General features: G+C 45.6%; 1 protein-coding gene across 4 annotated transcripts in view; it reads right to left on the minus strand.

The window, feature by feature from the left end:
* CCDC63 (coiled-coil domain containing 63) overlaps positions 1 to 14,296 on the minus strand; it is a 55,242-nt gene that overhangs the window by 24,818 nt on the left and 16,128 nt on the right. For all 4 annotated transcript variants that reach the window (XM_033220608.1, XM_033220606.1, XM_033220607.1 and 1 more), the window contains 4 exons: positions 11,651 to 11,770; positions 6,388 to 6,569; positions 3,812 to 3,993; positions 637 to 857 (listed from right to left, as the gene is read on the minus strand). In XM_033220608.1, coding sequence (XP_033076499.1) covers positions 637 to 857; positions 3,812 to 3,993; positions 6,388 to 6,569; positions 11,651 to 11,770 — 705 coding nt within the window. The remainder of the gene's footprint in view (positions 1 to 636; positions 858 to 3,811; positions 3,994 to 6,387; positions 6,570 to 11,650; positions 11,771 to 14,296) is intronic.

Genomic DNA, 14,296 nt, shown 5'->3' on the forward strand with positions numbered 1-14,296 from the left:
AACCCCGTTTCTACTAAAAATACAAAAAAAAGAGGGCATTGTGGTGGCGCCTGCAGTCCAGCTACTTCAGAGGCTCAGGCGGGAGAATCTCTTGAACGCAGGAGGTGGAGGTTGCAGTGAACCAAGATCATGCCACTGCATTCCAGCCTGGATGACAGAGCAAGACTCCATCTCAAAAAAAAAAAAAATACAAATAAAAAATAAGGGGACAGTGGGTGCAATGGTTCACATTTGTAATCTCAGTACTTTGGGAGTCCAAGGTGGGAGCCTCGCTTGAGGTCAGGAGTTCGAGATCAGCCTGGGCAACATGGCAAAATCCCAACTCTACGAAAAATGCAAAAATTAGCCAGGCATGGTGGTGCACACCTGTAGTCCAGACTACTCAGGAGGCTGAGATGCAAGGATCATTTGAGCCCGGTAGGTCGAGGCTGCAGTGAGCCAACATTGCACCACTGCACTCCAGCCTGGGTAACAGAGTAAGACCCTGTCTCAAAAATAAAATGTAGGGGGAATAGAGGGGTGTTGACCAAACTGCTTTCTATAGTGCCTCTCACAGAGCCTTCCTGGGAGACTGCTCTGGAAAGGCTGCTGTGGACACAGGGGCCCCAGGGCCTAGGAAAGCAGAGCCACCCTGACCTGGATTCGTTGGGTCCTCTTGTGCATCATCTCCATGTCGTTGTTGAGCTCCGTGACATATGTGAACCGAGCAAAATTCTTCTCCTCCTTGGCCAGAAAATCTTCAATGAGCTGGTTTAGGTTCCCACTCTCAGCCAGCTTCAGCAGCCGGAGGTGGGCCACCTCGTAGCTCTCAAAACTCTCTCCCTTGCTCTTCTTGACATGCTTCTTTGCCTTGAGAGCTAGGAAAGGAAAAATCAGCCACTGTGACGCTCAAAAGGAAGCGCCTCAGATCCATGCCAGGCAGACAGTAACGTGATCAATATTGTCATTATGGCCAGGCATGGTGACTCACGCCTGTAATCCCAACACTTTGGGAGGCCAAGGCAGGCGGATTACCTGAGGTCAGGAGTTCGAGATCAGCCTGGCCAACATGGTGAAACCCCATCTCTACTAAAAATACAAAAATTAGCCAGGTGTGGTGGCACGTGCCTGCAATCTCAGCCACATGGGAGGTTAAGCCGGGAGAATTGCTTGAACACGGGAGGCAGAGGTTGCAGTGAGCCGAGTTTGTGCCACTGCACTCCAGCCTGGGTGATGGAGCAAGACTCCATCTCAAAAAAATAAATAAATAACTATATATATATGTAGTAGTAGTAATAGCAGTAGTAGTAATAATAGTAGTAGTAGTAGTAATAGCAGTAGTAGTAGTAATAGTAGTAGTAGTAGTAGCAGTAGTGGTAGTAATAGTAGTAGTAGTACTAGTAGTAGTAGTAATAGCAGCAGTAGTAATAGTAGTAGTAGTAGTACTAGTAGTAGTAGTAATAGCAGTAGTAGTAGTAATAGTAGTAGTAGTAGTAGTAGTAGTAGTAGTAGTATGCCTTAGGGATGAGGTTAGATGTTTCCAGGAGATAGAGCAGAAGCTTCACCCATCATTCATTTCACAAATACCTCATGAAGCATTTACTATGAGCCACACACACTGTGCTAGGCACTGCTGATACAAAATCCCTGCCCTGGCCGGGCACGGTAGCTCACACCTGTAATCCCAGCACTTTGGGAGGCCAAGGTGGGAAGATCACTTGAGCCCAGGAGTTTAAGACCAGCGTGGACAACATAGCAAGACCCCACCTCGACAAAAAAATTTTTTTAATTAGGCCGGGTGCAGTAGTTCATGCCTTTAATCCCAGCACTTTAGGAGGCCAAGACAGGCGGATCACAAGGTCAAGAGATCGAGACCATCCTGGCCAACATGGTGAAACCCCGTCTCTATTAAAAATACAAAAATTAGCTGGGTGTGGTGCCATGTGCCTGTAGTCCCAGCTACTCAGGAGGCTGAGGCAGGAGAATCACTTGAACCCAGGAGGTGGAGGTTGCAGTGAGCCGAGATTGCGCCACTGCACTCCAGCTTGGCGGCAGAGCAAGACTCCGTCTAAAAAAAGAAAAAAAATTTTAAAAATTAGCCAAGTGTTGTGGTGAGTGCCTGTGGTCCTAGCTACTCGGGAGGCCAAAGTGGGAGGATGGCTTGGACCTAAGAGGTCAAGGCTGAAGTGAGCTATGACTGTCACAGCACTGCACGCCAGCCTGGGAAAAAGAACAAGACCCTGTTTCTTAAAAAAAAAAAAAAAAAAAGGATCTTTTAGGCACACCTGACCACGTGACCTTTTACAGGTAGTGGCTCCCCACTGTTTTGGTGAGGCTCAGGCGATCCTCCCACCTCAGCCTCCCTGGTAGCTGAGACCACAGCAAGTGTCACCATGCCCAGCAGTTTATCCCAAACAGCTGCTTTTCCTCTGGGGGTCTAGAATGTTGGTATGTGCTAGGCAGAGGATGTCTACACAACCAGCCCCCAGTAAGAATTTGGGGCACAGAATCTCTAGTACACCCCACTATGAGACAACCTTTTTTTTTTTTCAAGAGACAGGGTCTCACTCTGTCACCCAGGCTGGAGTGGTACAATCATAGCTTCCTGCAGCCTCAAACTCTTGGGCTTAGGATCTGCTTTTTTCTACCCCTTAGCACCTTGTCACCATCAGACTTCCTGAGATCAAGCCATCCTCCCACCTCAGCCTCCCGAGTAGCTGGGACTACAGGCACGTACCACTATGCCCAACTAATTTTTTGAATTTATTATAGAGATGGGGTCTTGCTCTGTTGCCCAGGCTAGTCTCAAACTCCCGGCCTCAACTCCTGATCCTCCCACCTTGGCCTCCCAAAGTACTGGGATTACAGGCATGAGCCACCATGCCCAGCCCAGTAGATAACTCTTGACATGTGTGGTCACAGTTAGATCCTGAAAGAACCACGTGTGCTCAGTGTGATTCTACTGGGAAGCTTGCACCCAGTTTCCTCCAGACACCAGACCACACACCTTCTCCCCGTGTTGACCTTGCTTGGCACCTTTTCACTGTAATGCATCACAGCCGTGAAGGTGCCTCTGTGCTGAGTCCTGCGAGATATTCTAGTGAATCATCAAACCTAGAGATGAACTCGGGGACCCCAACAATAAGCCTCTAAACAATAGAAAGAGAGCCCCAAATGAAGACACATGCCGTAAATTAGGGTTGGCAGATAAAACAGAGAGTTCCCAGTTGAATTTGAATTTCAGACAAATATATTTTTCAGTATAAATATGTCCCAATTATAGATAAACAAAAAGTTTTATCAGAAGTATGTCCCAAATGCTGCATGAGACATAGTTATCCCTAAATATTTATTGTTTATTTTATATTTAAACCTAACTAGGCTTTTTTTTTTTTTTCTTTTTGAGACAGGGTCTCAGAGTCTTATTCTGTTGCCCAGGCTGGAGTGCAGTGGCATGATCTTGGCTCACTGCAACTTCTGCCTACCAGGTTCAAGTGATTCTCCTACCTCAGCCTCCCAAGTAGCTGGGATTACAGGTACTCACCATCAAGTCTAGGTAATTTTTTTGTATTTTTAGTAGAGATAGGGTTTCACCATGTTGGTCAGGCTGTTCTCAAACTCCTGACCTCAAATGATCAGCCTGCCTTGGCCTCCCAAAGTGCTGGGATTATAAGCGTGAGCCACAGTGCCCGACCTTAACTAGGCATCTTATATCTTTATTTGCTAAATTTGGCAACCACAAGGAGACTTAGGCACCTTCACTTAAAAAGAGAGAGAGAAAGAAGGCACAAAAGAGAGCCAGAGAGCACAAGCTTGCTCCTGGAGAGTGTACCTTCCTCCCTTTTGGCCTGCTCTTCGAATTCATTGCGGTCATTCAGCTTGACAAGCAGGAAGGACTTGAGCCTGCTCTCATGGGCATAGAGACGCTCCAGCTCTCGGATCTCCAGGTTGTACTGAGAGATGTCCTTCTTCTGCCGGTCCTTCATGGCAGCCATTCGAGCCATGGCCTCCACCCTGGGCAAAAGGTACAGAGCCTGAGCATCTGAGGCTCCTCCTCTCTGCTTTCCTTTCCCTGCCAGTCCAGAAGGCCTTCCTGCCTACACAATGACTATCACTTTTATTAATCATAATGATTTCTGGTTGTGTAAAAACAACCCTCCTTACCTGAACAACCAGAGCTGTAAGCTCTAGATCACTCCCAGAAATGATTTTCCTATCATTATCATCATCATTGCCTTCAGCATCACCATCATCATCATCACCACCACCATTACCACTATCACCATCACTACTATCATCACCATTATCACCATCACTACCATCACCATCATCACTGTCACCATCATCACCACCACCATCACCATTATCACCACTATCATCACCACCATCACCATAACCACCCACCACCACTATAACCATCATCACCCTCATCATCCATCCACCATCACCATTATCACCACTATCATCACCACCATCACCATGACCACCCCACCACCACTATAACCATCCTCGCCCTCATCACCACCATCACCATTATCATCACTATCATCACCACCATAACCATCACCACCCACTACCACTATAACCATCATCACCCTCATTATCCATCCATCACCATTATCATCACTATCATCACCACCATCACCACCCCACCACCACTATAACCATCATCGCCCTCATCACCACCATCACCATTATCATCACTATCACCACCACCATCACCATCACCACTCCATCACAATTATCACCACTATCATCACCACCATCACCATCGCCACCCCACCACCACTACAACCGTCATCACCCTCATCACCACCATCACCATTATCATCACTATCACCACCACCATCACCATCACTATCACCATTATCATCACCACCACCATCACCACAATCATTACCATCACCACCATTACCATCACCACCACCATCATTATCACCATCATTACCATGACCACCATCACCATCATCACCACCACCACCACTGCCATCACCACTATCATCATCACCATTATCACCATCATCACCATCATCACTGTCACCATATCATCCTCACCACCATCACCATTATCACCACTGTCATCATCATCACCGCCACCACCATCACCATCATCATCACCACCACCATCACCATCATCACCACCACCATCACCACCATTACCACTATCATCACCACTATCATCACCACCATCACCATCACCACCACCATCACCACATCACAACCATCACCATCCTCATCACCACCATCACCATCATCATCACCATTACCACCACCATCATCACCATCATTACCATAACCACCACCACCATTACTACCATCATCATCACCATTATCACCATCATCACTACCATCACCAACATCATCACTGTCACCATCATCATCCTTACCACCGCCATCACCATTATAACCATTATCATCACCACCATCACCACCACCACCATCATCATCCCCATTATCACCATCATTACTATGACCACCATCACCACCATCACCACCACCACGATCGCCACCTCACCGTCATCATCATCACCTTCCTAATCACCACTATCATCACCATCATCATCACCATCATCACCACCATCACCATCATCACCACCACCATCATTATCACCACCACCATCATCATCATCATCATCACCATCATTACCATCACCATTATCACCATCATCACCATGATTACCATCACCATCATCATTATCTTCCTAATCACCACTATCATCCCCATCATCATTGCCATCACCATCATCGCCACCACCATCACCACAGTCATTATCATTACCATCACCATTATCACCATCATCACCATCATTATCATCACCACCACCATCACCACTTATCAATTACTGTGTCCCAGGCACTACCTTACATTTATATATCATTTAATCCTCTTCACCATCTAAAGAACTCCTACAACAATATAGTAGTGATGAAACCAGGATTTGAACCCAGATCTGTCTGACTCTAAAGCCTATGCCCTTCACAGTCAAACTGTATGCCTTTTGCTCCTATGAGTGTGAGGCCAGCAGAGACCCAGATTGAGAAAGAACCCTTGGACTAGAGGCAGGAGCACTTGGAGGAGATGGCACAGCACAGAGGTCTGAATCTCAACTTCACCACAATCCCATTTACCTGGATCTCAGGTAGGCATTTTAGCATCTCTAAGCCTCCATGTCCTAGTCTGTAAAATGGGGATAATAATTCCTAGGGCAGTTGTGAGAGTTAAAGCAATACCCACTAGAGTACCTAGCATCATGCCTGGCACACAGTCAGTGTTCAGAATTATTACTACTATGATTTAAGATCCCCCAACACATAAGGACCAGGGGTAGTGGTGGCCCAGAGTAGAAAGCTAGATGTTCAGCAAGGGGCTAAGAGACCTCACTGCCCCTGGACCTATCACCAGCCCACCTCTGCTCATAGGCCTGAGAAGATTGCTCAATGGCCAAGTTCATGGTTTTCTTCTGCATCAACAGGCACCGCTGGAGCTGCTGGTAGACATTGTCATAAGCAGCCTTCTCAAATCGTAGGTCTTCAATCTCCTTCCGGAGCTTGGCATTAGTGGTCAGCATCTTGTCAAAGTGAACAGTGACCTGTTGAAAAGGCCATGCTTCAAAAACAGGTCTCATTTCTGGGGTGTAAGACAAGGTTCCAGAAGGTACCTGGAAGACTGTCAGGTCTTTGCCCCATCTCATTCCCAAGGGCCATTGGAGCACTAGGCAAGAGGTTCAACTGGTTGGAGTCAGTTGAGTGGCCCACCAACTGGCTAAGGGCCCTTTAGTGGATCCTTTTTACTGTATCTCAAATTCCTCAACTACTCTTAGATCTAACTTCCAGTTTTAGGCAATTAACAGAGGAGAGGGGAACAAGCTAAATGACACCATAGGAAATAATAAGCCAAACTGAGAAGGTATTAATAGAACTTTCTACAGGACAATTGACTTGGACTCTTCAACAAATTGATAGCATGAAAAAAAAATGGGGTGGGGCTGTTTTCATGCAGGGTTTCTCAAACTCAGCATCACTGGCACTTTGGGCTGGATGATTCTTTGCAACAGGGGGCTGTCCTATGCTTTGTGGGATATTAAATACCCCCTACATTCAGGTGGCACCCTCACCTCCAACCCTGTTATGACAACCAACAGTGTCTCCCTTTGGAGACAACGTCCCTTTGGAGGCAAAATCACCCCCAATTACTGAGCCTTAAAAAAGGAGACTCTGCCGTTTGCCACAACATGGATGAAACTGGAGGACATTATGCTAAGTGAAATAAGCCAGATGCAGAAAGAAAAATATTGCATGATCTCATTTATACGTGGACTCTAAACAAAAAAAAAAGTCAAGGCTGGGTGCAGTGGTTCACGCCTGTAATCCCAGCACTTTGGGAGGCTGAGGCAGGTGGATTACCTGAGGTCAGGAGTTTGAGACCAGTCTGGCCAACATGGTGAAACCCCATCTCTACTAAAAATACAAAAATTAGACAGGCATGGTGGTGGGCACCTGTAATCTCAGCTACTTGGGAGGTTGAGGCAGAAGAATCGCTTGAACCTGGGAGGTAGAAGTTGTAGTGAGCTGAGATCACACCACTGCACTCTAGCTTGGGTGACAGCATGAGACTCAGTCTAAAAAAAAAAAAGGCGGGGTGTGGTGGCTCATGCCTGTAATCCCAGCACTTTAGGAGGCCGAGGCGGGTGGATTACAAGGTCAGGAGATCGAGACCATCCTGGTTAACACAGTGAAACCCCGTCTCTACTAAAGAACACAAAAAATTAACTGGGCATAGTGGCAAGCACCTGTAGTCCCAGCTACTTGGGAGGCTGAGGCAGGAGAATGGCGGGAACCCGGGAGGCAGAGGTTGCTGTGAGCCGAGATTGTGCCACTGCACTCCAGCCTGGGCGACAGAGCAAGACTCCGTCTCAAAAAACAAAACAAAACAAAACAAAAAAGAGGCAAATATACAGAGATAGAGAATAAAAAAGTGGTTACCAGGGGCAGGTGGGGTGAGGGGGAAAGGGAGCAGGGAGACAGAGGTCAGAGGATAGCAAGTAGCAGATATAGAGGATGAGCAAGTCTAGAGCCCTAAGGTACAACATGAGGACTCCAGGGACTCTAACTGTACTGTATTTGGGGTGGGTGCAGTGGTTCATGCCTGTAATCACAACACTTTGGGAGACCAAGATGGGTGGATCACCTAGGGTCAGGCATTTGAGACCAACATGGTGAAACCCTGTCTCTACTAAAAATACAAAAAATTAGCTGGGCGTGGAGGTGGGCACCTGTAATCCCAGCTACTCGGGAGGCTGAGGCAGGAGAATTGCTTGAACCTGGGAGGCGAAGGTTGTGGTGAGCCAAGATCGTGCCACTGCACTCCACCCTGGGGGACAGAGCCAGATTCTGTCTCAAAAAAAAAAAAAAATTGTACTGTATTTTGGATTCCTGCTAATGCGCAGATTTTAGAGGTTCTTGTCACAAAAACAAAAATGGGTAACTATGTGAGATAACAGATATGTCAACTTGCTTCACTATAGTAACCACTTTAATATCTATATGTATCCAATAATATATTATATACCTTAAATATACACAGTAGAATTTAGTTTTTATTTTTATGAAATAGGGTCTCGCTCTGTCAACCAGCTGGAATGAAGTGGTGCAATCACAGGCTCAAGCGATCCTCCCATCTCAGCCTCCCGAGCAGCTAGAACTACAGGTGCAGACCACCATGCTGGGCTATTTTTTTGTATTTTTAGTAGAGACAGGGTTTCACCATGTTGCCCAAGCTGGTCTCGAACTCCTGGGCTCAAATGATCCTCCCATCTCAGCCTCCCAAAGTGCTTGGATTATAGGTGTGAGCCACCACACCCAGTCTATCTTTTTTTTAATAAAATAATTTTTTAAATTTTTTAAAAAGACCATGTGAAGTGCTCCCATAAGCATTGAGAAGAAACAACTCCAAAAAAAATTCCTAACAGCAAAGGGATTTAATTTCTTTGGAGGTTTTCAAAGTATGTTCTAAGAAACATTTGGTTTCTGTAGGGCCAACACCGGGGTAAAGCAAGTGAGGCAACCGGGGCATGAAATTTAAGGAGGCACTCTCTCTCAGGTGCCAGCCCTGTGATTCCTCAAGCCTGAGCAGGAGAACCTCCTAAAATGTTGCATCCTGAGCTCTTTGCTTGCTTCTGCTAGTCTCAGCTCTGGGTGTTCCTGAGTGTGTCCACAGCCACCACACAAGGTAGGGGAGTCCCTAGGAGCAGAGCATTCTTATTCTATCTTTGCATCCTCCACTTCCTCTTGGGAAGTTATGTTATCAGTTATTTGCTCTTTACTGTGAATTTTGCTCCAGAACTGTAGGCATACTATCTATCCTCTGACTGTGGCGGGGAAAGACCTGACCTAGGGGGAGGACTCTCAGGCCCCACTGAGTAGGTGGAGGATATTTAGGACCATGGGGTACTCTGAGACCCCGAAATCACCTTTAGAGATGGCTGCCTTTTTCTTTTCTTTCTTTCTTTTTTTTTTTTTTTTTTTCCTGAGACAGGTTCTCACTCTGTCATCCAGATCCAGACTGGAGTGCAGTGGCACCATCTCGGCTCACTGCAAACTCTGCCTCCTAGATTCAAGAAATTCACCTGCCTCAGCCTCCCAAGTAGCTGGGATTACAGGCATGCATCATCATGCCCAGCTAATTTTTATTGTTTTTTTTTTTTTTTTTTTGTATTTTTTGTAGAGGCAGGGTTTCACCATGGTAGCCAGGCTGGTCTCAAACTCCTGACCTCAAATGATCCACCCACCCTGGCCTCCCAAATTGCTGGGATTACAGACATGAGTTACCACACCAGGCCAGCTGCCTAACCTATTAAAAGGTACAATCACATCTGGTTAGGGATGAAGGGAAGAGGGGACCAGTTTGAGATGCAAAAAACAGACCTCTCAGAAATATAAAAAGGAGCATTACTACAAATCTTATGGAAAAACTACAAGGGATATACTAGGAACAACTATATACCAACAGATTAGGATAATTTAGACGAAATAGACAAATTCCTAGAAAGACACAAACTACTGAAATTGATTTGAGGAGAATAGAACATCTGAATAGACTTAGAACAAAAAAGCAGACCTCTGAGGCTGCAGTGAGCCATGATCATGCCACTGCACTCCAGCCTGGGTGACAGAGTGAGACTCTGTCTCAGGAAAAAAAAAAAAAAATTGTACCTATAGACAAGTCATCATTAAATCATGCATGCATTTAGTAACTCATTCAATCAACAGACATTTGCTGAGGCATTAAACACCACGCCACGCATTAAATCTATGATTCTTAACCATTGGGACCTTCAGTCTTTCTGGGTTTGCTGATAACGGTACAGATGCCTGAACCTACACTCTGGAGGTTCTGATTTTGTGAATCCGGAGGGGATCCAAGAATCTGTATTTTTAACACATATCCTGGGAATCCTGAGGCACAGCTGCAAATCACTGGGCATGGATATTAAAAAGACACTGCCCTGTCCTTCAGCAGCAACTTGGGGAGGCAGACAGAGACCAGATCCAATTAGCTCCCACCATGCCTGGTCAAAGCCTCGGGGTCAAAGTCTGGGGGAAGCTAGGAGCTTTGTTTAGTGAGGGAATGACAGGCTTTCTTCCAAAGCCATTCACTTTCTCTCTCTAGTAGCTCACATGGGAGCTACAGTTTCACAAACCAGACTGGAATGTGTTGTTTGTCCCTGCCCGTCATTCCTTCTCCACTCTTTTTGCTTTTCCAGGGGAACCACCTCTCCTCTAATCCACATATTTTGGATAGGGCTGCCCTTCCCTGACTTGGGGGGGCAGTGGGTGGATCTGGGAGAGAGGGGCCCCAGGCTAGCCATGTGACTCGGGCCCACGTATTTCATTCTTCTGACCACTGTGATTGGTTCAGAAATGGGCACATGACTCAAGTTGGCCCAGTGGGAACTCTCCCCAGAATATGTGATTAAACTCTTAGGAAAAAGATGTTTCATTTCTACTAGCATTTGTTCACACTGGGGGCTACCCAAAAACGAAATCCACTCAGAGGAGAGATGGACAGAGAATATGTCTTAAAGACATGTATGGAGCACCTAGATCCAGCTATGCCTGAAGGCCCCACTTCCTCTTCTGGATCTTTCAATTCTATGACAAACACGTTCCCCTTTTTGCTTAAGCCAGATTGCAATTTAGGGAACCCTGCTTAATACAAAAGTCACTGTAGGTTGAGGGTGATCAGTGTCACCTTTCCCATTATCAAGTTATGCATATCTATGCCGACTAATTCTTAGAGACAACACCACCAACAAAAAGGCACTGGCTATGACAGAGGCATGAGCAGCTTGTCACGGAGGAGGAAGGTCTAACTAATGCTGCTTTGGTAATGGGTAATATTTGAGCTGCTTCTTGAAAACAAACAGGAAGTTTGGGGCAGAGAACTAAGAGTAGGCATCCCAGGTAGGTTGGGGGATTCGGGTAAGGGTTTGAGGGGATAACCGCATTTGCTAAGGTGGACGGTAAATCCTAAAGGCTTCCTGGCCTTTGTGTCCATTAGTTCACCTGCTCCTGAGTCAACCAGGAGCTAATGACTGGGCAGACGTCATTCTTTGCTCTGAGCAAAGTCGGGCAGAGCTGTTTGCAGAGCTGCAGAGAACACCTTACATACGAGATTCAAACGGGTTTCCAAAATGTGAATCTGTTTCTGCAGTTTCCGGGGGTTATTGGCCTCCTGCATTTTTGTGAAAATCTGTTTTTGGTTTGCGATTTTTTTTTCCATCTGAACAATCTGAAAAAAAAAAAAAAGAGAGAGAGAGAGAGAGAAATTCCAGCTGTGTTAGCATCTGTATGGGTACCAGTTCTACAGTTCACTAACTGAAGTGTGCTCAGACAAAAACTTCAATGTTTTTTCCTATAAATGGAATTTTAACTTATCTCTTGGATGCCTCCTCAATTAGACTTAATCTTAGCCAGTCTGGGGTACAATGAAGCAATCTGGAGATCTGCTGTCACCTGTGCATGTAAATATCACTCACCTGTGACATTTATATACATTGACATACATTCTGCCTACCCAAAGCCATGGTTTCCAGCAGAAATGACATTGTCCTCCTCCGAGGGGCTTTCTATAACCTTGGAGAAGTGATTTTTTGGCTCTTGCAATGATGAAGGCACTAGTGACATGTAATGGGTGGGTCACGAGAGGTCACATACCCTGCAACATGTGAGAGAGCACCAGGCATCCAAGACTTATCCTCCATCCTTGTGATTTCCCAGTGTCCCTCTGGACATTACGTAGATAAGAGACCTCCTTATATTTTGTTTTTCTTTTGAGACTTTCTTTTCTTTTTTTGAGACAGGGCCTCACTCTGTCGCCCAGGCTGGAGTACAGCGGCACAATCTCGGCTCACCACAACCTCCACCTTTCAGGTTCAAGCAATTCTCCTACCTCAGTCTCTCGAGTAACTGGGACTAAAGGCATGCACCACCATGCCTGTCTAATTTTTTTGTATTTTTAGCACAGATAGGGTTTTGCCATGTTGGCCAGCCTGGTTTTGAACTCCTGGCCTCAAGTGATCCACTTGCCTCAACATCCCAAAGTGCTGGGATTACAGGCATGAGCCACTGTGCCGGGCTCCTTTTCCACATCTAGTCAAAAAAGATAGTTTGATTCTAGGTACAGAAAATTTGGCCAGCATTTTGGGAGGCCAAGGTGGGAGTATCACTTGAGCCCAAGAATTTGAGACCAGCCTAGACAACAAAGTGAGACCCCCATCTCTACAAAAAAATCTAAAAATAGTCAGGCATGGTGGCATGCACCTACAGTCTCAGCTACTTGAGAGGCTGAGACAGGAGGATCACTTAAGCCTGGGAGGTCAAAGCTGCAGTGAGCCATGATTGCGTCACTGCACTCCAGCCTGAACGGAGCAAGACCCTATCTTAAAAAACAAACAAACAAAAGAAAAACAACTATCTTTTCTATGTACACACACAGAATTTTCCATTCAATTCTAATAGACACTGAATTATCCGGGACTGTAGTCACTGTATCAATTAAGATTTTTCTTTGATTTGTTTGTAACTTTACTAAGAGTTGGTCACCATTCTGAAAATCACATCACCAGCACAGCCTGAATCATGTTCTTCGAGTTGTGGATACAGTCAGCCTGCATCTGTCTGCAGTGTGTATAATGTTTGGCGATTCTGCCTATCAGTACAGGCCTCTAACTGCAGTTTTTAGGCCGGGGTCTGCAAACTCCAGCCTGTGGCCAAATCTGGCCCACTACCTGTTTTTGTCAATAAAGTTTTATTGAAACCCAGCCATGCCCATTCATTTATGTATTGTCTATGGCTGCCCTCAAGCTACAAATGCACAGCTAAGGACTTGTAACAGAAACCATGTGGCCCACAAGGCCAAAATATTCACTATCTTGTTCCCTGCAGAAACAGTTTGCTGACCCTGTTCTAGGTAAGTCAGATGAGGACATTCACGCATTAAAATAAATATCATTTTAGTACAAATAACTTTTATTTCTTCTTTATATTATAATTAAGGCATCATATTGATTTTAAAGCATAAGTAAAGGGAAAATATTCTATCATTTATGGATTTCATTTCAGGATTGTAAAGGGATAATTATTTGCTGTTGAAAAAGGGTGTTGGCAGACATAATGTTGAATGAAAAAAGCCAGTTATAAAGTGCATATCCTCGAAGAGGTGATTTAGATGCAATTCTATATGCAGACAAAACAAAGTTATGATGCCGGAGATCAGGATGAGGTTCCTTGGGGGTGGTTTGTGAAAGAGATCAAGGAAGTCTTCTGGATGCTGCAATAATCTACCTCTTGATCTTGGTGATGATTACATGAGTGTATACTTAAGTATCAGTTCATTGAGCTGTATCCTTAAGGCATGTGCATCTCACCATGTGTAATTAACAACTCAGTGGAAGAAGAAAGGAAAGGAGGAAGAAAGAAAGGAAAAGAAATGGGTGTTAGAGGCCGGGCATGGTGGCTCACGCCTGTAACCCCAGCACTTTGGGAGACTGAGATGGGTGGATCACTTGAGGCCAACATGGTGAAACCCTATCTCTCTTTTTTTTTTTTTTTTGAGATGGAGTCTTTGCTTTGTCACTCAGGCTGGAGTGCGGTGGCACAATCTTAGCTCACTGCAACCTCTGTCTCCTGGGTTCATGCAATTCCCCTGCCTCAGCCTCCCAAGTAACTGGGATTACAGGCACTATCACCTGCTCTGAAGGCAGGCCCGCCCCCACGAGAGTTGGGCCTGCAGTCCTCCAGCTCCAGCTCCCCATCA

Source organism: Trachypithecus francoisi, unplaced genomic scaffold (genome assembly GCF_009764315.1).
Source record: "Trachypithecus francoisi isolate TF-2019V2 unplaced genomic scaffold, Tfra_2.0 Lachesis_group11, whole genome shotgun sequence".
Classification (NCBI taxonomy): Eukaryota; Metazoa; Chordata; class Mammalia; order Primates; family Cercopithecidae; genus Trachypithecus; species Trachypithecus francoisi.